The following is a 26,681-nucleotide window of genomic DNA, read 5'->3' as shown; positions in this document are numbered from 1 at the left end:
CTCAGAGTAGACTCATTAAAACCAATGTTGTAAGTATGTTGGTTTTAATCAATCAACCTATTATATCATTTTCTCCATGCTACTTCAAAAGTAAAAATCAAACGTGCATATTTCCCCCCAACCGTATTTAATATTATTTTTCATTTTTACGTAGACTCCCTGGGGTAATGCACATAATATCTTTAGGCTGGAAGTGCCCTAGCAAGAGTGATGTCACATATTTTTATTGCTTTGGAAAAGGCTTCTGTGCCTATTCCATACACACCCTCAATAAAACTGGAAAAGGTATCTTGTGCTAAGTGTTAATTAAGTGTTTTGATTATGTTAATCTGACACCTAGCATTTGTAGTGTTACAAATTCCTTGTACTGCTGGCAAACCACCAAGGTTGATGCTGCAAGTGGTATAGGAACGGTGGGCTGCTTGTGTCCCTCCCCAAGCATTTATCAGCAGCACATATGGCAAATCTTAGCATGGGCCACCTAGGACATGATTTTTTTAATATAAAAAAATTCTGATCGTTTTCTTTAAAAAATAATAATAATGAGCCTAAACCATAAAGTTCCAGGTCTCAATCCAGCTCGAGTCATGTGCAACTAGCTGTGTGCAACAATGACACACGAAAAGTTCTACCTAACTCATTCACTGAGACTCAAATAATGAGAATGATGTGGGTGGCTTTGGCTGTGTGTACAAAAGCCTGCTCTTGCACACAAATCTCTCTGTGGGTAGATATTTCCCCCTTTTCAACACATCCCAGTATTATTCTCGTACATTATAAAAACAGAAAAGGACTTATAATTTATTTGCAAAATAAAGTACTCTCACACACACAATTGGCGTAATATATAGTAGCTTACGGTGTTCAGAAAGAAAGATTGTCTATAGTTCATTTGGCTGTGCATGGAGAATCCCAGCTGCAAATGAAATGGCTGCACTTCATAGAGGAGGGGCATGGATAAGAAGCAACAGCATAGAACTGTTTGAAGACCCTGTTGAAATTCTATTGGCACCTGTGTCTGTATGTATGTATTAGAATCCCAATGAAACGCAACTCTGATTTAGTCTAAACCCATCCTTAACATCAGATCTGGACACCAGATGTCTCCGTATCACCCCCCAGTACAAACACACACACTTTCCTTTATGTAGGGAAGAGGGAGCAATTTATGGGAAGTTTCTTTTTAAAGAAATTAGGGCACCAAATTTGTATGCATATGTCCCCTGACAGCAAGGGGGATCAGGAGTATGAACCACTGCTATGATGTGCAATTAATCATGTAATATGGCTTTATGGAGCATTGTAGAAAATACGCAGAAGTTGGTAGCTTTCTTGCATTTTTGAAAACCTGTCTCCACTTCAACAATCAAGCTTCATATTTTGAGACTCCTTCAGCTGAGAGGGAAAACATGGTGGGGGCCAATAATGTTTTCAACTAAAGGGTCAGAAATCAGAAGACACCTCAATGGGATTTCTAGGAGTTTGGGGCTGCGGTATGTTGATGATCATAAACATCTCCCAATCAGCGACTGCAATTTTGCAGGAGCACTACTTTATTAAATATGGCCATTTGACTGACTTTGCTACACAAATCATTCGTGGGCTCACATCTGCATGGGTGAAGTGCCGTGTGAACCGGAAGCAACACATATACCTGTTTGCATGCAAGTCCTGCTGTTGCAGCCTCCGAAAAACAGGCTATTGCAATCGCAGCAATGGCACGCAGCTGGATATCTGTGCAACTCCAGTTGTTTGCAGGCTGCTCTCGCCATGAGAATGTGGGCATCATGGGCAAGTTTTTAGGGCATTCGCTGCTGCTGCTGCTGCTGCTGCTACACGTGGAAACCAGCTCTTAACTGTGTCATCTTTAGGCTTGTGTTTACATGCAAGGAAATCCAAAGGTGGCCGAATTGCATTATCCAAAGCCATGCCAGCGTTCACCAGCAGGAGGCTAATTTGCTCCTCCATCTTTGTTTCTGATTTTTAAAAAAAAGTGTGCTGGAGTGTACTACTTCCATTGGTTGAGGGCTGCATATCAGATATTCAATCTGCATACTGAAAATTGCTCAGAAGTGGGAGCAGAACAGACACTTTAAACTGGAATTGTTTTGCTGAATTTTCTGTGGAAATGGCCTAAAATTTCAGTCACAGTACTGCAGCGCAAATAAGCCTTTCTGTAAAGCCCTCCTGCCAGTGTAACGCTCACATAAATTCTGGGCTGCTCCCGCACAGCACAGCCAGAGCCAGCCCAACTGCACAAGCAGTTGGTGGGTGGGTCAGTCTAGCAGCATGCAGTCTGAGAGCTGCATCCCAGCACCCTTTGCACCAGCAATGGGTAACACGTGGCCCTACAGATATTGTTGGATTACAAGTCCCATCAATCGCTGCGCACACTGGTTCAGGGTGATGGGAGTTGGAGTCCAGCAACACAAGAACCACATGCCCGCCCCAACCCTGCTTTGCACCATTGCCAGAGATCACTGATCATGTGGTGCAGCTGCCTGGGGAACTGACCAGATGCCCAGTGGAGGTGACTTTATATGGATTTTTCTCATTTTACCAGCCTTACACACAGCATCCATCAAGTAGCCCTATTCCTAGACCAAAATTCATTTCAAACATCACACTACTATAGCAGCTTTGCGGGACCTACGCTTCCCAAGCACCACCAATATGCCTTCATGCAAAAACACCTTTACATATTTCTGGAAGTGCCTTCTGTTTCAGGGATTTGAAAGAGGAGGGAGGGGGGAAATTGTGACATTGTCCATTGTAGCAGAGGGATGGCACAGTCTTCCTCGAAATAAGATGGCATGGCAACAGGCCTTTAAGATGACCGCACATTCTCATCAGCCGGAGGTCCATTTGCAAGCACCTAAACAAGTAGGGGACATCACATGGGGGAAGGATTAATTTTTTGGGGGGTGGGGGAATGTATCCTGTTCAGGAGCCCAGCATATGACAATGTTCCAAAATGAAGTGTGGAGCCCTGAACGGCAGCATCAGACAGAATTGTCAGCACCAAATGCAGAGGATATGTTCCCTCAATCACAAACTGGGGGAAACAAAGGCACCCTCTTGAAACGACAGACAAACCCCATAACTGCCTTCACAGTCACCGTTTCTTGCTTTTGCCTAACTCGTCCCAAGATGCCCATCTTTTCCCAGCCACCACTCTAAACATTCTGTGGACAGAAGATCGTATCCCAAAGCAGGTCGCATCCTTTGCTGTTGTGCAAAGGCGTCCTAGTTGGCTCAGGTTCAGGAACGGTATTTTCTTCACCCAACCTATTTCCGTTGTTCTTGCCGATCATGATTGTCTTGAGGAAATCAAGCCTGCAGTTGAGGAGAGGCTGAGCAGCTGATCTGAATGGATGGAGGAATTTGAGATGGCATCTGCAACAGAATATCCCCTGTGAAATCTGCAGACCTTTCTTTAAATAGTCCAGTATTTAACCAGCATAGCCACAAAGCTGAAGGCCTTCAATGCTTTCAGCCTAATTTAGGCAACACCCTTTTCAATGGTTCAAAAAATGCAGTATAAAAAAGCATACTGTCGATTCATTTTTCAAGTTCTAAGATACCTCTGAAGTTTCCATTATCCTCCATATTTCCTAGATTAGCGAGTTGTTGGTTTGTTTGTTTTTAATTTTTAAAAAATATGTTCCATGCTGATGAAATTTCACAGAATTCTTAAGTTCAGAGCTTGTGGGAAAGGCGATTTGGTCCAGCGTCCACCAGTAAGTAGAGAAGAAGATGGAGTCCTGAGGAAATGCGTCAAGGTGTGTTCAACTCCCAGCTTTCTGTTCAGCTGTTAAGCTTCTTGTCAGCTCGCTCTCCTTCATTTCTGAATTTGTGGGTGCTGTGCTGCAGGTACCACCGTAGACATCTGAAAGAGGAACGCATCTCTATTGGTAATGGGGAACTCTCTTACAGAGATGCTGGGTATGGTGTGTACATATTCGCATAACGATTTTCCACCCACCAAATGGACCCCAAGTTTCATGAAAGATAAGGCCACTGCAACCATCTCAGACCTCATCTGCAGCTGAATCTAATGTTCTAGATTCTGCATTTTCTGATTAACATCTCTCTATTTCCCTCTTGGGACATGGGTGGCGCTGTGGGTTAAACCACAGAGCCTAGGACTTGCCGATCAGAAGGTCGGCGGTTCGAATCCCCGCAACGGGATGAGCTCCCGTTGCTCAGTCCCAGCTCCTCCCACCTAGCAGTTCGAAAGCATGTCAAAGTGCAAGTAGATAAATAGGTACAGCTCTGGTGGGAAGGTAAATGGCATTTCCATGCACTGCTCTGATTCGCCAGAAGCGGCTTAGTCCTGCTGGCCACGTGACCCGGAAACTGTATGCCAGCTCCCTCGGCCAATAAAGCGAGATGAGCGCCGCAACCCCAGAGTTAGCCACGACTAGACCTAATGGTCAGGGGTCCCTTTACCTATTTCCCTCTTGGTATTGCCACTGCCCTCAGAAGTTCAAGTGGTGGTGGCTTGGGAAAAGGCATTCTCTGAGGCAGCCTCTAAGTCTAAGTCATGGGTAGGCAAACTAAGGCCCAGGGGCCGGATCCGGCCGAATCGTCTTGGGACTTTATGGTAAAGAGTGGGTAAGAAATCCAATAAACAAACACAGTCATGGCCAAACCTGGCCCTCCAGCTGTTTTGGGACTACAACTCCCATCATCCCTAGCTAACAGGACTAGTGGTCAGGGATGATGGAAATTGTAGTCCCAAAACAGCTGGAGGGCCAAGTTTGGCCATGCCTGAACAAACAAAACCATAAGACTACAGTTCTCGCCCCTAGCTAAGAAACAGAGCTCTTAAAGGTTTCCTGCAATTTCCTAAAGCCCAAGAATGTTCAGCGTTAATAGCAGTGATTGTTAAGAAATTGAACAGCACAGAGCTTTCAAAACACTGTGAGATGTTGGTTACCTGCGTTGCTGATATTGCGGATGTTGCTGGTGTTGCCATCTGCCGGCTGCAGCAGACTGGAAGGGACCCAGTCCGTCTTCTCAGAAACCAACTTCTTCACTAACCTGAACATTCAAAGGAAATACATAGAATCACCATCTTTTCCCCCTTAGTAATGCCACTACTGCTGTAGCCTCCAAATAAATTCCTACAATATCCCCGGATTTGGACAAAGAAGCTTGTTACAGAGAGGCATTGGAGGACAAAAACAGGGCAAATCTTATCAGTCATTTTTCAATCATTCGGAAGGTAAAGGTAAAGGGGACCCCTGACCATTAGGTCCAGTCGTGGCCGACTCTGGGGTTGCGGTGCTCATCTCGCTTTACTGGCCGAGGGAGCCGGCATACAGCTTCCGGCCTATTTATCTACTTGCACTTTGACGTGCTTTCGAACTGCTAGGTGCGCAGGAGCAAGGACCAAGCAACGGCAGCTCACCCAGTCGCGGGGATTCAAACTGTCAACCTTCTGATCGGCAAGTCCTAGGCTCTGTGGTTTAACCCATAGCGCCAGCTGCGTCCCATGCATTCGGAAATATGCCCCCAATTGTGACATTTTGCTGTTTGGTTCACAACCCCCTGTCAAGACTTCTCCATGAAAATAGTTGGAGGGCTTGTGCATATACTATTTCTTTTTTATTTATGGAGGGGAAGCAAGCAACACTTGCCGCAACTCCATACTCAACCAGAAAGAAAAAGCCCAAACCCCTCAATTCTAAATAAAATTGGAAGGGGCTGTGAGGCTTGGTAGGCACAAAGGGAGGTACCATGTTGAGGACCCCGGGGTAGGGGATCAACTTCCAGACACCCTTTTGCCATATCCAGCACTCTGAGATATGTTACCTGTTCCCCAGTGGGTGGTATTCAACCTCCACATCTCATTAGCGCAAGGATTTCCATTTTTGCAAATGGATTTTCGTTCTTCCCCAAGTGGACCTCGTGCCCTCGCCAAACATGCTGCAGAGGGTAGGGGAAACCCCTAGAACAGTTTTAAAGAGTGTGCTGATGGAGGGGAGGGGGACAATGTTATCTTGCGCCAAGGAGATATTTATTTGTGACAGTTGAATGGGAGACTTAGTACTATGTTAGATTCCACCGCATGTCCCCAGTGGTCAGTTTGTCAACGAAGGAGAGAGGTGGAGAAAGCAAGTTGAGAAGATTTATTGGCTCAGCACCCCTCACCCCCTAGTAAAACTGTTTTGCCAGTATAACCAGTTGCTGGAAAGAACTGTAAAAGTCCATGGCCCATTTTACACACAGTGCGGCAGCAGATGTGTGAGTCAGTTTGCTATCAAGTATATATTCAGCATGGAACTATAGCCTGTTTAGATCTCCAAAAACGCTATCCATATATTTTAAAACTTCAACAGGCTAACACATTTATTAGTCAACTCGAATCTGCTACATGTCTCTACACGGTTTTTATTATACATGCACGTAATATTCAGAAGTGTGCCCTGTGTACACCTAAAACTAAAAAGTGTGAAATGCCCTCCTGCTTCCATTTCTCCTCCCGCTAGGTTGAAAACCCAAGGGCCACGGACACAAAACACAAGCTATCTGGGAGCTAAGCTCAAATGCATCTGTCCTGGGCAAAGGCAGGAAATGGGTTGCAACTGGGAGTACATGCACACTCAACTGTTTTTCTTCCCTTGGATGCTATCTGGTGATGCAATTCATGCAATGGCTGAACACCCATGGAAAATTGCTCCTCGCTTCTAGGGCAGGTGTAGCACTGTAGGGTCTTACAGACTTATGAAGGAGACATGGCGATGTACACAAACAGGTGTATGGCAACAGGGTGATGTTGCATAGCAGCGCAGTACATGTTTATCCTCACAACACTGACCTGGCTTTGCATTGTACTGCCTTTGGTTTCAAATCGGCATTGTGAAACCCACCTGTCTGCTTTTGCAAAGAGCCAGTTTGTGGGGTTGGGGGAGGAAAGAAATTATCCTTGACATTTAATAAACTAAATATATATACCCCTTGATTGTAGTAAAACCTCCAAAGGGTTTACAATAAATTTTAAAATCAATTTTTTAAAAAACCTTGTTAAAAACATAAAAGGAAGGTCTCCCCCCATCCCCATTTTCCTAATTGTTCTTCCTTCACCAGTTTGTTTCTGGCGGAATTTGTGTATCTTGAGTCCTCTGAGGAAACCCAGCCAGATGGGTGAGGTAGAAATAACAAATTATTATTATTATTATTAATTATTATTATTATTATTATCATCATCATCATCATCATCTGGGGAAAAGGGATATATAGTGGAACCTTGGTTCTTGAACTTAATCTGTTCCAGAAGTTGGTTCGACTCCAGAAATGTTCGTAAACCAAGGCGTGGTGCAGGCACCCCGGAAACAATAGCTGACAGACACATTGGACGTTATGCTTCCAAAAAGCATTAAAAACCAGAACACTTACTTCCGGGATTTCAGCGTTCAGGAGCCAATTTGTTCATCAACTAAGCCGTTCAAGAACCAAGGTTCCACTGTACAGCCTTTCCCATGATGCTCCCATCTCTTTCATTCAAATCCTGTGCTTTTCTCACATGGAAAAGCTGTTTCACATAAGAGAACGATGTTTCATTTTGACTGATTTGCTTGTTGAGAGCAGAGGCAAGGGGTGTCCTGGGGAACTCTATGCAGGCACTAGGAATGGAGGAATCTGTCCATTTCAACTTCTCTCAGTTTTTCGCTCTTCCGATCATAAGTTCAGATCTCCACCTTTCCGTTTCAGTTTGCGGAAGTTTATTCTTTTTTATTGTTTTTAAAAAGCCCTCACGGAAATTCAGCAACTGTTGGAAATTGTGGTCCAAAACAGCTGGAGGATGCTGGAGTGAGAAAGATTGCTTTCAACACATGTTGTGAGGAAGGGAGGAGAGTCTTCCCCTAAGCTTTATGGGGTATGTTTCTGAACTCCCCCAACATAAATTTATCTCTGCAGCAAATAATAATAATAAAAGCAAACCTAGCTTGTGGACTAATGGAATCTGCAGAAAATTTGACACACCCTATTCTCTTCTGGCTGTTGTTTATCAGGGTTTGTTTCGATATTCAACTAACAGCTGGAAAATGGTACCACTGTAGCCTTTCTCTCTGGCAGCTATACTTACCATTGTCCATCCTCGCCTTCCTGTATAAACTGCACTAAATCTCCATCCTCTAGAGTGAGGGAATCTGGGAAACAAGTGTCAAAACTGCCTTCTACCCGGTAAAGGTTGGATCCCTAAAACAAATGAAACAAGGTGGTACGTGATGTTATTGCAGAAGGAAAGATTATGGGCAGGGATAAGACAGGAATATAGTCTACTACAAGGCCCAAGGGATGCCTTTCAGACATTCAGAGTGACAAATGTATCCGGAAAAGGAGCACTTGCTGTGGTTTTCAAACACTCTAACTTTCCTAATGTTCTGTGCACACACCATACATTTAAAGCCCATCTCTCCGAAGATTCCAGGGAATTGAAGTTAGGGGTGCTGTGAATTGTAGTTACATCTTTGGGGGGAAAATGTGTGTGCTCTAAATGTGCTTTAAAGGTATGGGGTGTGCAGAGCTCTGCAAAAGTAATCATGCAAAGGACTGGGCAACACAAAAGCATTTGCTTTCACTGTTTTTAACAAGCACGTCTGTAGTCTTTTTCACATTAAAAGCACACATGTAACCCTATTTACAGTTGTTTGGAGAGAAGCCCCACTGCATTGGGTGGGGTTTACCTCTAAATACAGGACTGCACTGTAAAGTTCAACTTTGAAATCTTACCAATTTATTTTTTAAAATCCTGAACTGCTTTCCCAGAAACACAAAGTGCTCAAAGCGAAATATCAAACCATCATGATCTTTCTTTCTTTCTTTCTTTCTTTCTTTCTTTCTTTCTTTCTTTCTTTCTTTCTTTCTTTCTTTCTTTCTTTCTTTCTTTCTTTCTTTCTTTCTTTCTTTCTTTCCAAAACTAGATTAAAACCAGATACAGTGGCACAAACAAAAGCAAGGGAGCTTTGTCCAACAGAGTGTGGCCAGTGCTTTGGGTGGCAGACACTGTATAAGAACTGGGCCATGTTGGCTGGGGCTGATAGGAATTGTAGTCTAAAACATCTGGAGGGCATCAGGTCAGAAAAAGCTGACCTAGGCCTTGTAGATTAGAAACATTGTAGGTTTTTAACTAACAAGAATCAGAGGACCTGAGGGTGCTGAATGCTAACTTTAGTATTTCTTCACCTGTGTGCTGCAGCTGCGGAACATGCAAAGCTGGTCCGCACGCTGATCCCTCAATGTGGAACAAGTCATAAATCAAAGTAATTAGATAGACAGAACCCACATTATCTCCTCACCTACTGCCCAGCCTGAGAAACAACAATAACAACTATAGGGAGGATTTAAGAAAACTGCACAAGTTGATAGCCAAATATTGCTGGTACCCTAAGAACCCACCCAACCCAATGCCATGGGTGGTATTCAACTAACATGTCCCCTTGGTATATATTTCTGTTTGCAGGATAGGAATTCCCCCACCCCTCATGTGCCCCATACCCTCCCCAAATCTCTAGATCAGGCATAGGCAACCTTGGCCCTCCAGATGTTTTGGGACTACAATTCCCATCATCCCTGACAACTGGTCCTGTTAGTTAGGGATCATGGGAGTTGTAGTGCCAAAACATCTGGAGGGCCGAGGTTGCCTATGCCTGCTCTAGATGGTTGGGGGAATCTCTAGAACAGATTTAGGGTGAGGGGGGTTAAATGTTTCCTTGTGCAATCAGGAATCCTTGCACTGATAGGATGTCTACAAAGGGAGACTGTCCCTTGTCTTGTTCTGAAACATTCCCATAGTTTGGGGAAATGCAAAACTGCATTCCCTGCTGCATTTACGCCCAGCTTGAGCTAAGCTTAACGAGAGCATTATGAAGCACTGGAAGGTGTTACCTACGTTGTTAGGCTGGCTTTCTTCCTCCATATCCGAAGAGTTGGAGAGTTCCTCAGCGCTGGATGGGATGGCTTCAAAATCCTCAAACGTATCAAGCGACGGCATCTGCCTGCTGGGCCAACCTTTGCAAAGAAGGAGAGCGTCTGGCATCAGCGGCTGGCATACTTTAGACAAAATATTGATGGCACTGCACAGCGTGAAAATCCAGCCTTTTAAAAAACAAATGAGCAGCTCTCTCCCGGAGGAGACCCACTCAAAGAGGTTAATTTATTGCATCTGTGTCACATCCCTTCCTCCAAGAAGCTCGCTTGGAGCATCAGCAGAGCTTCAAACCTAACCTGGAAGGGAGGCCAAGTGGATGCAAAGGGTTATTGGAAGTGAAGCACGGTGGTGAGGCCTGGGCATTCAGTATTATGGCTTCCACTCACTGGCCTCAAGAAGCTCCCAGTTAAAATCTCATCTGATCCTGACAAATAAGGACTAAGGCATAGGGAACCGCCAACTGCCAGACCAGGACTGCACATTTCCATATCAATTGGTGACATTTTATTTAAAGCCATCATGGATATCGTTCAGCATTTTAGTGCCAATCTCTCCTAATATACACACTTTTTAAAAAACTCACTGATATTTTTGTATGTTCTTTTCACCATTACAGTGGTGCCTCGCAAGACGAAAAGAATCTGTTCTGCGAGTCTCTTCGTCTTGCGGTTTTTTCGTCTTGCGAAGCAAGCCCATTAGCGGATTAGCGCTATTAGCGGCTTAGCGGGCTTAGCGGATCAGCTGTTAAGCGGCTTAGCGGCTTGGGAAAAGGGGGGGGAAACCCCGCAGGAACTCGCAAGACATTTTCGTCTTGCAAAGCAAGCCCATAGGAAATTTGTTTTGCGAAGCACCTCCAAAATGGAAAACCCTTTCATCTAGCGGGTTTTCCGTCTTGCGAGGCATTCGTCTTGCAGGGCACCACTGTATATGCATTTTACCCACATTTTACCCTAGTATATACTTTATTTAGCTGAAGAACTGTGCTGTGACGTTCGGAGAAGTGCGAATTCAGAGGCTCATGTATTGCGTTTTGGTTCATGCATTTTGGGGGGGAATGTATGACTTAGGTAAAAGGTAAAGGGACCCCTGACCATTAGGTCCAGTCGTGACTGACTCTGGGGTTGCGCCGCTCATCTAGCTTTATTGGCCAAGGGAGCCGGCGTACAGCTTCCGGGTCATGTGGCCAACATGACTAAGCGCCGTTTGCCTTCCCGCCGGAGTGGTACCTATTTATCTACTTGCACTTTGACGTGCTTTTGAACTGCTAGGTTGGCAGGAGCAGGGACCGAGCAACGGGAGCTCACCCCATCACGGGGATTCGAACCACCAACCTTCTGATTGGCAAGTCCTAGGCTCTGTGGTTTAACTCACCGTGCCACCCACGCCCCTATGACTTAGGTAATTTTGCCCTTAAATGAGCATTGAATCGGATTTCTATCTCCCCGCTCCTCATCCTGACAGGAGCAGCGTGTGAAATTTGGCCCTCAGAGAAGCAAAGCTAAGTTGTGGGACTGACTGGAGTGGTGCAGATGCTTAAAACAATTCGGTTCAAAACAACAACACCCCACCTAAAAAGGGAGTGGGAACTTGCCTTCAAAATCTGCATTTCAACATACATCTCTAAAATCTGTCTCACAACGTTTCAGGATCAAATTATATGCAGGTTTCCAAGCTTGGTACGACCCGGCCCTGTGGATTTACATTTTTCCAGCAGAGCAAATCATGAAAGTTTGTTTTCATGATAATTTAGCTAGCAACATGAGCAGCATATTGTCTTACAGAGGAACATACCGGTAAGTAACCTATGGTGGCTGATGGGGTGGAAAGCAGGGAGCCCACCAGTAGGTGGAGCCAGAGTCCATGATAGGCAGAGCCTCGTAATTCTAATTTTGCTTCCACCCTCCTCCCTGCAGAGTTCTGCAGTAGCAGCACCAGCACCAGATTTAGGGTTAGGTGTGGGCGCCAAGCTGAGGGGGTGCAAAATTTAGAAGATCCATAGTGGGAGAAGATCCATTTGGGGGCACCAAATTTTGACCTAGCACAGGGTGCCATATTGCGAAAGATTGGCAACACTGATGGTACAGAGGATGAAACTGACAGCCAGGGTCACACTCTGGACTAGTTGTAAAAAAGAAGAAGGACCAGCCTTCACTGTATAGCTCCCTCCTCTGAAGAAGACATCAGCATCAGCATCATTAAACATCATTTATAAATTGCTTCCTATAAGGCACCTGAAAGCAATTTGCAATAACATACAGTAGGCCAGAAACTCACCCAGTGGTTATGTTCTAGGGGTCCGCTCACAAAGGCAAAACTGCACAAAGACACCCCCCCCCCCCGAATCACTCATACATTTATGCAACCATCCTTATCTGTCCGATGGCACACTAAGCCTCACACAACCTTCCTAGAGGCCAGTAAGCAAGACAGAGGGCTTAAAAAGCTCTTTCCACACTGGGTTTTCCTGCTGCAGAAAGAGTATTAAAATCCTCCACCTCTCTTATCGGGCATAGCCCCCTCTGATGGGTTTTCCCCCAGGATCCCGTCCTCTTTCTCTTTATTTCTTTATTTTTCTATGAAGTGCACAAGGCTGATATCATGTAAGTAAACAGCGTACAAGTTTTGGGCCTGCTGTATATAAAACAGTTACATATATTAAAAATCAGTTAAAACAACTGCATATAGAAAAACAATGTTTAACGATAGCAGTGCATGCATAAAATCAACCTCTATCCAAGAAAGAAACACGAGGCAGAGATTTTATGAGGCTTGATGAAAGATGAGCATCTTCTGCAGGTGCTAGGAAGACATCAGATAAGGTGCCTGTCTGATATGCAGTGGTGGGTAGTTCCACAGAGTAGGTGAAGCCACACTAATGGCTCAATTCTGACAATGTAATAAGCGCACTTCATGATAGGATGGTACCTGCAAAGTGCCCTGTCCTGTGGGATGCAGTGATCAGCTGGGTATGAAGGGGGTGAGGCGATTTACAACCTACATTGAGATGTGTGTAGACTTCACCCCCATTTTCTCTCAAGCCAGATGGATGCCAACAATAAAGGGGGAAAGGGAGCAGAAAGAGGGAGGGACAAGGGTGAACAAAGGATAAGCAGAAGCAAAATAAAACTAATGAGGATGGAGCAAAGAATTCCACTCTCAGCTGGAAGCAAGTAATTTTTTTAATTAAAAAAAACATTTCAGGCACAAGACATCAGGAAGCTTCAGTGAAATGCTTGGGCATCACACTAGACCGTGTAAGCTCCCATTCATTTAGCAACAGGCTCCCATTCATTTTGGCAGAGCTGTGCACAGGAAAAACCCACAATACATACTAGTAGCGCCCTTTGTCTTCAGATATGCTCTGAGCAGCACAGGCACTGCATCTCAAAACACATTTTGATTCCTATTTACCTGTCTGTGAAGCAGATCTAGGGACTGGCCTCGTAGAGCGAACGGCGCTGCATTTAGCTTGAGCCAAGAGGTTGCATTCAAAGGCATCTGTGACAGGAAGTAGGGTGTTTGTTTGGGTGCTGGTTGGGATCTCAGAAATGTCAGGCCGAACATGCAACCCCACCCAGAAGATTTTCCTTGCTAGTAATGCGATTGATGCTACGTACGCAAGATCGTCCCTTTGGATTAACATGAAATTGGGACCAGCTCTCCTGTCAAGGCCTGCACTCATACCCATTTACTCTGACTAGACATACGCAGGATTTTGCTGCTGAGGATGAAGGCGGATGCAGCGTTCAAAGGATGAGCACCACAAGGATGGGCCATAGCTGAGGGGCAGGCAGTCCCTGGCATCTCCAGGTAGGATTCAGAATGAGACCCCTGCCTGAAAACTTGAAGAGCCACTGCCAGGCTGTGTAGACATTACTGAGCTACGTAGACCAATGGTCTGACTCACTGTAAGGCAACTTCCGACCAGGTTCTTCACTTATGGTGCTGCAGGAATACCTCACCAACAAACCGGATTGGCAAATCACGGCAAGAAGAACCAGCTGTGCATCAGATAAGCCTGCAAACCTTTTAATTTGCATTTTTAATTTGCATGTGTATCTGCTCATAGATACATTCATTCATTGCCTAATTAAAACAAAATGGCAAGCATTTAAACATCGCTTGCAAGACTGCTGCAGTGGGTGTTGATGGTATCATTGGCGCTAACCAGTCAGAGCTCACCACACCCAGCTTTTTCCTGGTTCAGACAGGTCTCTTCAGAGCTTGCCACAGGACAGAAACAAATAAGCCTGGGTTTAGATGGCAGTAACAGGACGTACAAGCTACCTCCATCACTCATAATATTATGTGCCTGCCTTTGCGCTAAGTATCTGCCTATGATGGTGCAATCGGATGGATTTCTGCAACTTTGGGAATCCCAAAGGCCTTCTTTTATGGCCAGCTCACCATGCTAACAGAGGGCATGATCCAGAAAGGAAATAGGGCGCCCCAGATTTGCCTAAAACACCACAGTGGGAGCCTGGCTGCCCATGATGTTAGCCCAATGCAATGGGAGAACCCCACCCCTCTTTCCCAAGGGAACAGAAAACTTTAACCCTGTTTAACCTAGATAGGGGTATGGAACCTTTGGTCCTCCAGAGGTTAACTACAACTCCTGGCCTGGGGCTGATGGGAATAGTAGTCCAGATTCCTCATCTCAGGTCTGGATTAATTACCTACATGGCATGCGCTGAAAGAAGGGTGCTTTTGCCTCCCCTGGCATAAAAGGGGTAGGCCAAGTATACGAGGAGACCATTCATCGATGTTACGTGATGGAGGGTGCATGCAGAGTACCGTTGATACCAGAGCGATGCTCATTTTAGAGCCGTTTAATAAAGGAAAGAAGGTTGAGGTGAAAAAGAGGTCTAGCTTACACCGGCATGCAGCAAAGGACAAAGGAACCATCTAAACACGACCAACAGCAAATTCACGAGACAATTGCGGGACATGCTTTCAAGAGAGAAAGAATGGAACAGAAGAAACTGATGCAGCAATGAAGAAATGGCCGTAAAAGGACTGCGCCAAGCCCACAGCTGTTGTTTTCACCAACGATGCTATGAGTACCGTTTAGCAGGATTGGGACCGTTGTGAATATATAGCACAGAAAGGGGCCAGTTTTAAAATCAAATGCACATCTGGGTCTCTTGAGCTTCCGCACTCAGTCTGCATAAGAAGGGAAATGGAAAACAGTGGTTTAACCCTGCAATCCTGTGGTTCGTGGGAAACATCTGAAGGCAGCCCTGTTTAGGGGAGCTTTTAATACTGGATGAATCATTTTAATATTCAAGCTGCCCAGAGTGGCTGGGGAAACCCAGCCAGATGGGCAGGGTATAAATAATTTTTTATTTTTATTATTATTAAATATCCCAATAGCCATCGGAAGCATTGCGTGTCTGAGAGGGAAGAGAGCGTGTCGAGTTGGCTTTCTCATTCTCTTCGTTTCAGCCTAACTGGAACTTGGCAAGCAGGTCAGACATATGCATACAGGAAAGGATGATTAATTCCGAAACCAGAAAATGGGCTGATATGTTGACTCAAGAGTCCTTACAAACTCTCTCATATGTCATATGCCGGTGATGATGAAAGTATAGGCATTCCATGAAGGATAATCAAGGGACTGTCACCAAAATGGTCCATGCATCAAGTACCTTCGAAACCCAGAGGAGTTGGATCGCTTTTAATTTCATGCCTCTTGACTTTAACTGCAGGAACAAGGGGACCTGTGTGGAGTTTGCAGATAACAAGAATCCAAATATAGTTAGAGGTTCACCTGGCTCTCTTGGCATGGAAAAGAACAGGATTTGCAGCAGAGGGCAATGGCTAGCTTATCTTAGCATACAACACAATCCTAATCTTTTTTAAAGTCAGCTTGTCGAGAGGTGGGGGGGGACATACTTGTGATTTGCAACAAAAGCACCAAAAACCTTGCTTTTTAAAATAACTGTGATTCTGAAGGAAAGCAGAGGATCCCCCCCAATAATGGACTTGTATTACCACTCCTAATGCATATATGATGCCCACAGAGATGAGTTTGTGTTAACGTGAAAACTATCCACACCTATCTGAGCATGATTACAAATCATCCTCTCTGACCATTGGCAACAACCCAGCAAGGGTGTCTACCATGGTTTTGAAAAGAACTCAAGTTGACAAATGTTACATTTCCCCACCGTAATATTATTTTTATCTACTCAGGTTTGTTCAGTGTTGATTTCACTGAAATAACTTTTCTATCTTGAAATAACTTTATGGAAATCCATCCCAAAATAACATCTGATATGCTGCAAGAACCAAAAAGCATTCCATAGTGAGAAGCAAAAGAACATAACCTTCGCCCCCCCTTCTCTATTATTATTATTATCATTATCATTAATCTCCCACCCACCCCCTTTGAAACACAGTTATAAGTCGGCATAGGAGACAGCCAATCAGTGCTGAGCAAAGCCCTATTCTGAAAGGAGGGTCACTTCATGATTGACACAAAAGCTGACCAATCAGCAGTGTTCACATTCACTTTCTGCTCCAAACCAGAAAAGGGGTTCCTCCCCCCACAAAGAGCTCAGTCCAGGTGAGACAATAGCCCTTCTCTCAGAAGCACAGTTGAGTGCATTTCTGCACCAGGCAGGCTTTGAAATTATGCCTGTCTGTTTGCACCCAGAGACTGAACCGTTCTGACTTGCTTCGCATCCTGGTGGTGCAACTCCATAGCGCACAATGTTTGGAGGGGGTCGTGCACCTGAACCTTTCTGCGCTTTGCCTTGCAGAGCACACCACAGGTTCAGGCTTGCAAGGGTTTCCAAGCGCCGCCACATTTGCACCAAAGCCAGCAGAGGAAGGAAGGCGGCAAAGTGTTAATGGGACTGTACCTTTGGTTAGAGCAGATGTGTTAGTTGTGGTGCTGATGGAGGAAGCTAGGGAAAAGCGGCGGGTTACATCTCTCTCTTTAGATTCTGGATCTGGGAGGACAGATAGAGTCAGGTCAAGGAAGGGTTAGACGTGAGTAAGCAAGCAAGCAAGAGGAGGAAGGAGGAGAACAACAACAACAACTGGGAGAAGGCTGGAGAAAGGTAGCTTTTTTCCATGGAAAACTGCAGTAAACTGTATCACACTTCTGTTCAGGGCTTGTTGTATTAAAACATGCATGGTCTACCTGGCCAAGGAGTCCCTGGGGGTTCTAACCCCACCCCCTGGTTTGCCATGGAGGGATGCAGAAGGTCATCAATGGCCTATTAATGACCAGATACAGCTTGATCCCCTGCAGTTACCAAGTGGTAACTTGCCACCGTTTGCTTGTGGTCATTTGGTAAACTGATCAGCTGCCCTGCCAAATGTTGCAACTCTTTCGTTTCCTGAGATTGCTAATGAGGTGCTAAAGTGGCTGGGTGTGTAAATTCCTATCCACTAGCCAGGATAACAGAAACGACTGTTTTCTCGCACAATTACTGGCACACACTGCGTGTACGGAGATGAATGAATCTGTCCGTTTTGGTTTCTTTCCTTTTCTAATTTTTCCAACCTTCAGTTTGACCCATTTCCGCATAATTTTCCAGTAAAAAAGAAAAAGTCCAAACAAAAGTCTGAGTGCAGTTTTGTGTTCATTTCTCCTAACATATACATTTTTGCCTTGATATTCGCAGTTTTGCAAGCATCGTTCCTGAATACAAGGCTTTTATACACACACTGGGTCATATTCAACTGAATATTTCAGCAGGTGGGAGCAAGCGGAATGACTCCTGTTTTCCAAAGGGACTTGTCCCTCTCCTAGCCCTAAACACCTTCCCCAAATCTGTTCCAGAGGGTTGGGAGAACCCTGCATGGCGGGGGGGGGGCATCAGAGGGATGGGATAACTCCCCTAGGAAGAAAGGCGGCAGCGATCGCGACTTTTCAGTTTAGAGAAAAGGCGAGGAAGAGGTGTCATAATTGTATGAAATTACGCCTGGCGTGGAGAAAGTAGATAGAGGAAAGGGTTTGCTCCCTCTCTCCAAACTCTAGAACTCATAGACATCCACGTTGAAAGATTTAGGGCAAATTTTTAAAAGTACTTCTTCGCCCAGCACACAGTCATGCTATGAAATTCGCTCTTACAAGAGGCAGTGATGACCATCAACTTGGATGGTTTTTGTTATTTCCTGAGTTGAATAGGATCCAAAATGCAGCAGTCTGATTGGTCCTAGAACAATAGGATTCAGAATGCAGCAGTCTGATTGGTCCTAGAACAACAGGATTCAGAATGCAGCAGTCTGATTGGTCCTAGAACAATGGGATTCAGAATGCAGCAGTCTGATTGGTCCTAGAACAATAGGATTCAGAATGCAGCAGTCTGATTGGTCCTAGAACAACAGGATTCAGAATGCAGCAGTCTGATTGGTCCTAGAACAACGGGATTCAGAATGCAGCAGTCTGATTGGTCCTAGAACAATAGGATTCAGAATGCAGCAGTCTGATTGGTCCACAGGAGCCATCCAATCCAGCTCCAGGTGGAAGTGAATCCGCAACCTGATTGGCCTACAGGAGAATCCCAGAATTAGCCAATCACGTGGGGCCCATTGTGTAAATAATGTCTATAAAGCAGACATTCTGGGGGAACTTCCATTCCTCCTCACCACTATGAGCTGAATAAAGAGCATGAAATCCACTCTCGACTCCGAGTCTATTTTAGTTTTTAAAAAGGATTAGACAAATTCGTGGAGAAGGAAAGGGCTTTCATAGCATATAGCCATGATGGCTCTGCTCTGCTTCCCCAGTTGGAGGCAGCAATGCTCCCAAATACCAGTTTCTGGTAATCACAGGAAGGGAGAGGGCCATTGTGCTTATCTTCTGCTTTGCTGGTTTCCGACAGGCATCTGGTTGGCTACTGTGAGAACAGGATGCTGGACTAGGTGGGCCACTGGCCTGATGCCGCTGTTCTTATGAGGAGAGGGGAGATTATTCCACTGGGCAAGCAGAGACACTTGGGCCGACAGAACCATCTCCTTAGCACTACTTTGAACACAACCTCTAACTTTCACTAACGTACATCTTTCCCCCTCGTATATGACTTTCCATACCTATTTTTGGGGTTGGAGAACTGTTTCACAAAAGCTGGAGGTGCCCATATTTTGTAGGAGAGTTGCATTTCAGTTCATGTAGAGTAGGGAAGGGGAACCTGAGGTTCTCCAGATGTTTTGTTGGACTCCCCATTCCAATCCGCATGGTCAGTGGATGATGGGAGTTGTAACCCAACAACATCTGGACCATTTGGGTAAATGGTTCCAGGTTTCATCCAATGCCAAGTCATTAACAGGTCACTGAATCCCGAATTCCTCTCATTTTTCACAACCAGAATCAGGAGTGCTCACAATGATCCGGAGCTCTGTTTTACACATACAACCATCTCCAAACTCTGATATGGCCCTTGCTTTAAGTGAGCTGGGTTCATCTCTCAGAATAACTGACCATGTAAACAAGTGCTAGGAGTAGCAATCACGGTAAAAGATTACTTCTGAAAACAGTCAGCACTTGTGCCATCTGCATAGGCACGGTCAATTTGAAAGGAGATCACAGCAGGCAGAACTTTGTGTTAAACAGGAGTGAAGCCCTATTAAATACATGAAGATGAGCATGACAGCCAAGATGATACATGTTGTAACACAGCTGCATGCAGGTTTCAAAATTTGCCAGCGGGAATGTTTGCTTTCTGGCCTTTCAAAGCTGATGAAGCACAATCTAACAAGAGAATCGGATGCAATGCGATTGCAGGCGATCCTGTTACCACCAGTGCATCTTCAAACATCTAAAGTTTCTAAACAAGCCATTTTCTCATGAGCGTTAAGATACTATCATATTTTATGCTGTAACACAATGAGCTGTGAGTTTGGAAATCTAGCAGGCACAGAAGCCTGTACTGAAAACTCTGATTTATTTGTGCATGCATGTGTGAGAGAGAAAATGAACGTCTGAAAGCAGTAAGCCTGCAAAATCAGTTCTGAGCAGGATCTTTAGAGGGTGATCAGCATTTTCCCCCCAAAATCAATGTGATCAGCATAAGCAGGCCTACCTACACTACAGGTCTGTATCAGTTTCATGCCAGTTTAGTTGTTGTGGTTTCCCAGAAGTTTGGGCAGAGCAATCCTGGACGTGGTTTGGATGATACAAAGGCATCTCTCCATTCAGCCCAGCTGATCTCTGCTGGTGAAGGACCTATTGTGTCACTGAAATGTCAGCCTCAATGGCCATTTGTCCTACTTTACTGTTCTTGGTTTGAAGGGCTGGCCAATCCAGAAGGGCTGGCCAGTCCAGTCCAGTTTAAAGGTAAAGACCCTAAAGAGGGGGAGCAATGGTGCCTTGAAATTGCTCATCAATAGTTAGTACCCGGACAGCAGATGGAGCAGGCACTCAGTTCAGCTGCTGACAACCTTCCCCAGGCTGAAAGGTATTTTATTGCTGTCTAAATGACAGGTCACCTGATCACAGCCTTGTCCACAGGCGCTCCATGAAAAAGCTGATCAACTGCAGGATTTGTGCAGCGCGGCAAACGAACATCATCGCAGTACCACCACCAGGATTCATATTTACTGGCAACTTAAAAAGAGTTATTGTGCCAGCCCAGTATCTATGCAAGATGTTAAATACACTCCACATGCATGTTTATACCTAGTGGTCTGGATTTAGTATCTGTTTGGAATGTTGGAAAGGCCAAATAGAAATTGGCTTGGGGTTTATTACAGGCCTTTGGCAAGAGAGAGTTCTGAAAATAAAATATGTAGGCCAAGTTATTTCTGTCTCCTCTCCATCCTCCGTCACTGAGCCCTGCGTTCATCTACTGTCCAGTGAGCTCCCAGCACCAACCCACCATGTTTTGCCTCCCAAGGCAACTATGCTGGACAAAGTTCCACAGAGTGAGGCCCAGGGGTTCAGTTCTTATCTTGGGTCGCATCCTGCACAACCACCAGTGAAGCACTGAAGCATCTGAGCTGCAAACTTTGCCTAGCAGAGGAGATCCCTTGCTTAGATCTCTCCATGCCTTTTTAGCCACACGTTTATTTCCCCACTCTGGAATTTATTTTCACGAAAAGCCAGCTAAAAGTGTCCTAAACCTGCCTTCAACAGCCTGGTGCTTTTCAGATGTTGCTGGACCACAACTCACATTGGCCTCAGCCGGCACACCTCTAAATAAATCCATTTTGATCAGAGGTCTGAGAGAGGAGGTTAATTCTCTCCCTACCCCCTGTGACTTTTTTTGTGAATGAAATCAACCCCTCTCTCCACCCAAAAAGCTGTTAATAGCCACATATAAGAGGAAGGCAAATGTCCGTGTTGTGCCTGCCTGTCTCTGTTCCCTCCTGTTGGAATAATAATAATAATAATAATAATAATAATAATAATAATAATAATAATAATTTATTTATACCCCACCCACCTGGCTGGGTTTTCCAGCCACTCCAGGCAGCTTCCAACAAAAGATTAAAAATACATTAAAACATCCGTCATTAAAAACTTCCCTAAACAGGGCTGTCTTCAGATGTCTTCTAAACATCAGATAGTTGTTTATTTCCTTGACATCTGATGGGAGGGCGTTCCACAGGGCGGCCGCCACTACCGAGAAGGCCCTCTTATGGTGCTCTTAAGTCTTAAATGGTGTTCTTAAGGCTTAAAAAAAAAAGTATGTTGGGAGATCTGATCCTGCATCTCCCATGAGATGGACCCTAAGTTGTAAACTTCATACAATGCTACACAATTGTACCTTGCAATGCCACCATGGAGGCTGGGCCATCACTTTTAGGGAAAAATGATGTGTTAGATTAGCTAGGTAGCTGGGAGACAGAGGGAGGGTCTTATTCTGGATCAGCCCCCCCCCTGCATTTTTGTGATTTGCATGGGGGGGTCTCTCTCATTTGCATCAATGTGAGCTTCCCCTCTAAATGCAAACTAGAGGTACAGGGGGTCCAAGACAGACTAGGAACACAGGAAGCTATCTTCATACTGACCAAGACAATTCGTAGAAGTTGGATGGAGATTCCTACATTTCAGGGGGTTGGACTAGATGCTCCTCATGGTCCCTTCCAAGTCTACAATTCTAAGATTCTGTGGTCCACCTGGGCTCAGGATTGTTCATCCTGATTGGCAGTGATGTTCCAGACTTTCAGACGTGGGTTTTCCCTGGAGATGCCAGGAATTGAACCTAGGGAACTTCTGCATGTAAATCCGAAGCTCTGCCACTGAGCTAGGCCCTTTCCATAGAGCTCCACTACCCCCATGCCAGAGTCCCAATCTGGACTGGGGCTTTAGGGTACACAGCTAATATAACATACGGTACAGCTTGCAAGAGGACCAAATACAAAAGCTCTAGTCTTGACTCATATAGCAGTTGCTCCAGTTTTTTCTGCACTGTTTCTAGAACATCTCCAGAACATAAGAACAGCCCTGCTGGACCCAGCATCCTGTTCTCACAGTGGTCCACCAGATGCCTTAGGGAAGCTCACAGGTAGGACCTGACTTGAACACAATAACACTCCGCCCGCCATTTCCAGTTATAGGTATTCGAAGGCTTATTGCCTCTGACAGTGAAGGTGGAACATGACTATCGTGGCTCACAGTCACGGGTGGATGTTAGGATATAGTTCCGTTCCACCTTAAACAGAACAGGCATGACTGCTGTGGGTCACATGCCTGTTTACTTCCAGCACAGGCTTGCTGGGACCTTCTGTTTGTATATTGCTTTTGCTCTATTGCTGTGTGCTTGGACACGAAGGGAAGCAGACATGTTTTTCCCTTTGTTCCTGAACTATGCTGAATAAACACCTGTAAATAATGTTTACACATGTCTCTGTCCGCCACTTCTGTTGTGAAGATTTATTCACTCTGCTGATAAAGCGTGCTCAAGTTTCTGAAGGCTTCTGAAGCTATGAGTCGCTGATTGATGCTGTTCCAAGGGAGAACGGAGTTCGCCCGGCTGCCGGCCGGTGGCTGGAGCTAGCTGGGGACCTGCCTGATGCCACCGTCTCCCTGCCAACATCCCAACAGGCCTTACATCTCCTAAATTCATCTAATCATCTTTTCAAACCATCCGAGTCAGTGACCATCATTACCTCTTGAGGGAGCAAATTCCATAGATTAACTTCACACTTTGTAAAGAAGCACTTCCGTTGGACAGCTCTAGACTATAGTGTTATGAGAGACAAAGGAAAACTTTTTTTCTATTCATTTCCTCCCCTCCCCCCCCATGCATGGTTTCCTAGACCTCTACTGTGTCTCCTCTTACTTGTTTTTTCTCTTAACTAAAAATGTCCCCAAAAGTTGTAACCTTTCCTCATAAGGGAGATGCTCCAGCCCCTCCATCGTTTTGGTTGCTCTTCCCAGCTCTTAAAAAAAGGAGGGAATTCGTTTAAAAGCTTGGGTTGCCGCTCCTCTTAAGAGGCCTTTAACAGCAGCCTGACAACAAAAATTGAGAAGGCAAAGTTATTGTGTATGTCGGAGGCAGGTGAGTAAAACCAGGGAGTGCCCCCAGATTTGGCAATCCTTCGTAATATGGCACCCTGAGCGAGGCCAAAAATGGGCACCCACAAATGGATCATCTCAATTTTGGATCTTCTCAGTTTTGCATCCTCTCGGCTCAGGGCCCTGTGGGGGGTAAGGAACCACCTGCACCATCCTAAATGCAGAGCTGCTACCTTTGAAAAACACCACCTAGTAGCTATCAAGAAGAAGAAAACGCTGAGGCTGTGTACACCCCTGTTCTCTCTGAATCCAGAGTGCTCCCATTGCTTTGAAGCTGCAATCCACATCTATCCTGTAGTTCCTTGAGAAATATTGCGTTTTGATGCATTTCCCTGCAAACTAGCTTCAGTATGATTTGGAGACGTAAGTCCTATGAAGACATCTGCACGCCTTCTCCACCCATTGGTGGTACAGACAGAAAAGTGGGCAATTTTGGGGGAAATGTATCCTGCCGTACCGATTTGTGCAACAGCATGCAAATGCAGTTTGAAACGCAGCGTGGGGAAATGGCCTCACTGTGTTTTAAGCAGGTCATGTGAACACAGCCCGGTTGAAGCTAGGGGATGGGTACGACAGACAAGGACGTTATGATGGGATGCGGTCACCCTTGCAGGGTGCGATGGATGACGTTATGGGATGGACACCGTGCTCGGGAGACGTGTGGCTGGCGATCAAGCGCTGCGAGTGGCGGTGGTTTTACCTTTGGGTGGAGCTCTGCGGTTGGAAAGACCTTGTAATGTGAACCGCTTTCTAGCAAGAGCTGAGCGCTCAAGATTAAGGCTGGTGGAATAATCAGCTAGGAGAAAGAGGCAGAGGGAAGAAAGAGGTGAGGCAGGGCAGAGGGGTCAGACTTGCAGCTTGCAGAGAGAGCAAAGTTAAGAGCTTGTGGGAGGGGGGAGAAAGGGGGAGGTGATTAAAAAGCTGGAACACTTGGCCAGCCGTGAGCTTGCGCAGCAAGTGACTAGCTGGGAAGGTGGCTGTGGAAACAAGGAAGCAAACTAGCTGAGCCAAACATCCTTCTTGTTATGCAAGGGATAGATTTGACTAGCTAGGTTTCACCTGGGAGCAAAATGGAGAAGGCGGGAAGGTGCTTTTGGGGAGGGAGGGAACACACAGTTCCAAAAGGAAGACAAGTCAGCAGGAAAGTAGGTGAAAAGTGAATAGTTAAAAAAAAGACCAAAAAAACCCTAGTGTCCACAAAACACCCAAGGCTGCTCATGGAATTATGGACCATTGAGTAGAACCCTTTAAAGCATCAAGGCCACATTCCCTTGCCGGCAACCATCCAGGGTGGGTGGAGCCAGAATCAAAAGTGGGTGGGGCAATGGGTGTGGCTCTTACCTTTGTGCAGTAGACCATGCTAAAGCCAGAGGTTTCTGCAAATGATCTCACCTCTCCATCCTCCAGCCAGGCAAGCAACAGGCATAGCCACAGTTACTTGAGGAGGGCACTTGAGGAGTAGGGTTGGTGAGGGTTGTAGCCTAGGGGGAGAATCTTTAGGGCCTGAGATTCCCCATTCCCAATTTAGGGACTGTTCTGAAATAGGGCTTCCAGTGTAACAATATGAGCTGCATGTCAAGTATGAAGGTGAAAGCCCTCCTTCATGATGCGCTCACCAGCAGCCACCCCCAAGTAAAGCTGTCTCTTTGCAGGTGCCCCTGGCACAGGAAATCCTCCCAAAATGTTATTCATTTTTACAAATGTTTGAGTGACTTTTCACAATGCTACTTACAAAAAATAATATTGTGCTGAAAGAAAAAATCACGGGGAAAACTCAATACCAAAAAAAGAAGAAGAAGGACCTGTCAACTGAAATCAAGATAAATATCTACAAATCTGTATAACCACAGTGTCCATGTTGTACGCTTCTGCATACGAAAAGGTTGAAGAAGAAGAAGAAGAAGAAGAGTTTGGATTTGATATCCCGCCTTTCACTCCCCTTCAGGAGTCTCAAAGCGGCTCACATTCTCCTTTCCCTTCCTCCCCCACAACAAACACTCTGTGAGGTGAGTGGGGATGAGAGACTTCAGAGAAGTGTGACTGGCCCAAGGTCACCCAGCAGCTGCAGGTGGAGGAGCGGGGAATCGAACCCGGTTCACCAGATTACGAGTCCACTGCTCTTAACCACTACACCACACTGGTGTTAGCATTTCACTCCTCCCATTGCAAGGATCACCTGATTCTTGTTTATTTTCTATTCCGTGAGAAAGGAAGCTAGTCTGTGTGACTTCTGTCTCTGGTACTATTGTACTTTTTCTTTCTGCTCTGTCTTGCGACGAGATGGGATGTCTGTATGAGGGCTGCTCCTCTCATATGTGTTTGTTATGTTCTTTAATCTGTAATTAGTAGAAATAAAGTAGGTATGCCCAGATACCTCCTCATCTCTGTCTGAGCTGCTTTTACTCTGCTATACCGGGTGCTCACAAGACAGCAGCTGTGAGTCCCAGAACCCCAGGACTCCTTCCCAGGAATGCTGCAAAGCTGTTCCAGTGCCGGAGGAGGCCGTGGGGCCTGCAGGAGTGTTAATAATAATAATGATAATTTATTATTTATACCCCACCCATCTGGCTGGGTTTCCCTAGCCACTCTGGGCAGCTTCCAACAAATATTAAAACACAGTGGCTCCACATTAAAAGCTTCCCTAAACAGGTCTGCCTTCAGATGTCTTCTAAAAGTCTGGTAGTTGTACTTCTCTTTGACATCTGGTGGGTGTTCCATTAGCTGGTTGCCTTTGACTGCTGGCAAAAGAAGATCAAGGATCTGTCCTGGCTAACCTGCCTTGCTCATACATTTGAGACATAGGGTTTTCTGGGTCGTAGTGGGGATCCCCATGAAATTTAATCTTTAACTCTCCTCTCCCCCAGAAATGCTTTCTACCTTGAAATCTGAAATGGCGTTGCCAGCAGCAGGGTCAACGACAAGGCACAGGAGCAGCATCAACAGACAACAACGGCAATGAAGGGGTAGAACGGGAATGAGGAACCTGTGCTCTTCCCCCCGTCACCCAGGTGTTGAGCTCTGGCTTTCATCCTGGCTGGGGCTGATGAGAGATGGAAGGGTCACAGGTTCTGCATGCCAGGGGGGAAAGTGGGGTCCATTGAAGGTGTCTTTCCGAAGCCCCCCCCCATATCCTGGAGTCAGCATTGCCTGGCAATACTATCTTGGGGAGCCCTAAAGCAACTATAACCAAAACGCCATGGCCCCTCCTTGTTTTTCTGCAAGAGATGAGTCATCTAGGTTAGCTCATGCCAGAGTGCCATCGTT

At 45.5% G+C, this 26,681-nt stretch overlaps 1 protein-coding gene and 1 long non-coding RNA gene across 13 annotated transcripts in view; one reads left to right on the top strand and one right to left on the bottom strand.

The window, feature by feature from the left end:
- Positions 1-781: 781 nt before the first annotated feature.
- The window catches only part of MCF2L2 (MCF.2 cell line derived transforming sequence-like 2), a 215,018-nt gene continuing 189,118 nt past the window's right edge, over positions 782-26,681 (bottom strand). For 6 of the 12 annotated variants that reach the window (XM_081910760.1, XM_081910764.1, XM_081910765.1 and 3 more), the window contains exons 27-34: positions 24,118-24,213; positions 16,807-16,896; positions 15,589-15,660; positions 13,352-13,438; positions 9,902-10,020; positions 8,096-8,208; positions 4,943-5,046; positions 782-3,889 (exon numbers count right to left, since the gene is read on the bottom strand). In XM_081910760.1, coding sequence (XP_081766886.1) covers positions 3,789-3,889; positions 4,943-5,046; positions 8,096-8,208; positions 9,902-10,020; positions 13,352-13,438; positions 15,589-15,660; positions 16,807-16,896; positions 24,118-24,213 — 782 coding nt within the window. In that variant the 3' untranslated portion in view covers positions 782-3,788. The remainder of the gene's footprint in view (positions 3,890-4,942; positions 5,047-8,095; positions 8,209-9,901; positions 10,021-13,351; positions 13,439-15,588; positions 15,661-16,806; positions 16,897-24,117; positions 24,214-26,681) is intronic. The other 6 variants (XR_014168247.1, XM_081910767.1, XM_081910770.1 and 3 more) reach the window with 6 other exon arrangements.
- On the top strand, positions 16,904-18,576 carry LOC309370058. Its single transcript, XR_014168399.1, has 2 exons — positions 16,904-18,299; positions 18,381-18,576. It is a non-coding gene; the product is annotated as an uncharacterized lncRNA (long non-coding RNA).

The sequence above is a fragment of the Podarcis melisellensis genome, assembly GCF_964234715.1.
Source record: "Podarcis melisellensis genome assembly, chromosome: 5".
NCBI classification, from domain to species: Eukaryota; Metazoa; Chordata; class Lepidosauria; order Squamata; family Lacertidae; genus Podarcis; species Podarcis melisellensis.
This window is presented reverse-complemented; position numbering and strand designations above follow the sequence as displayed.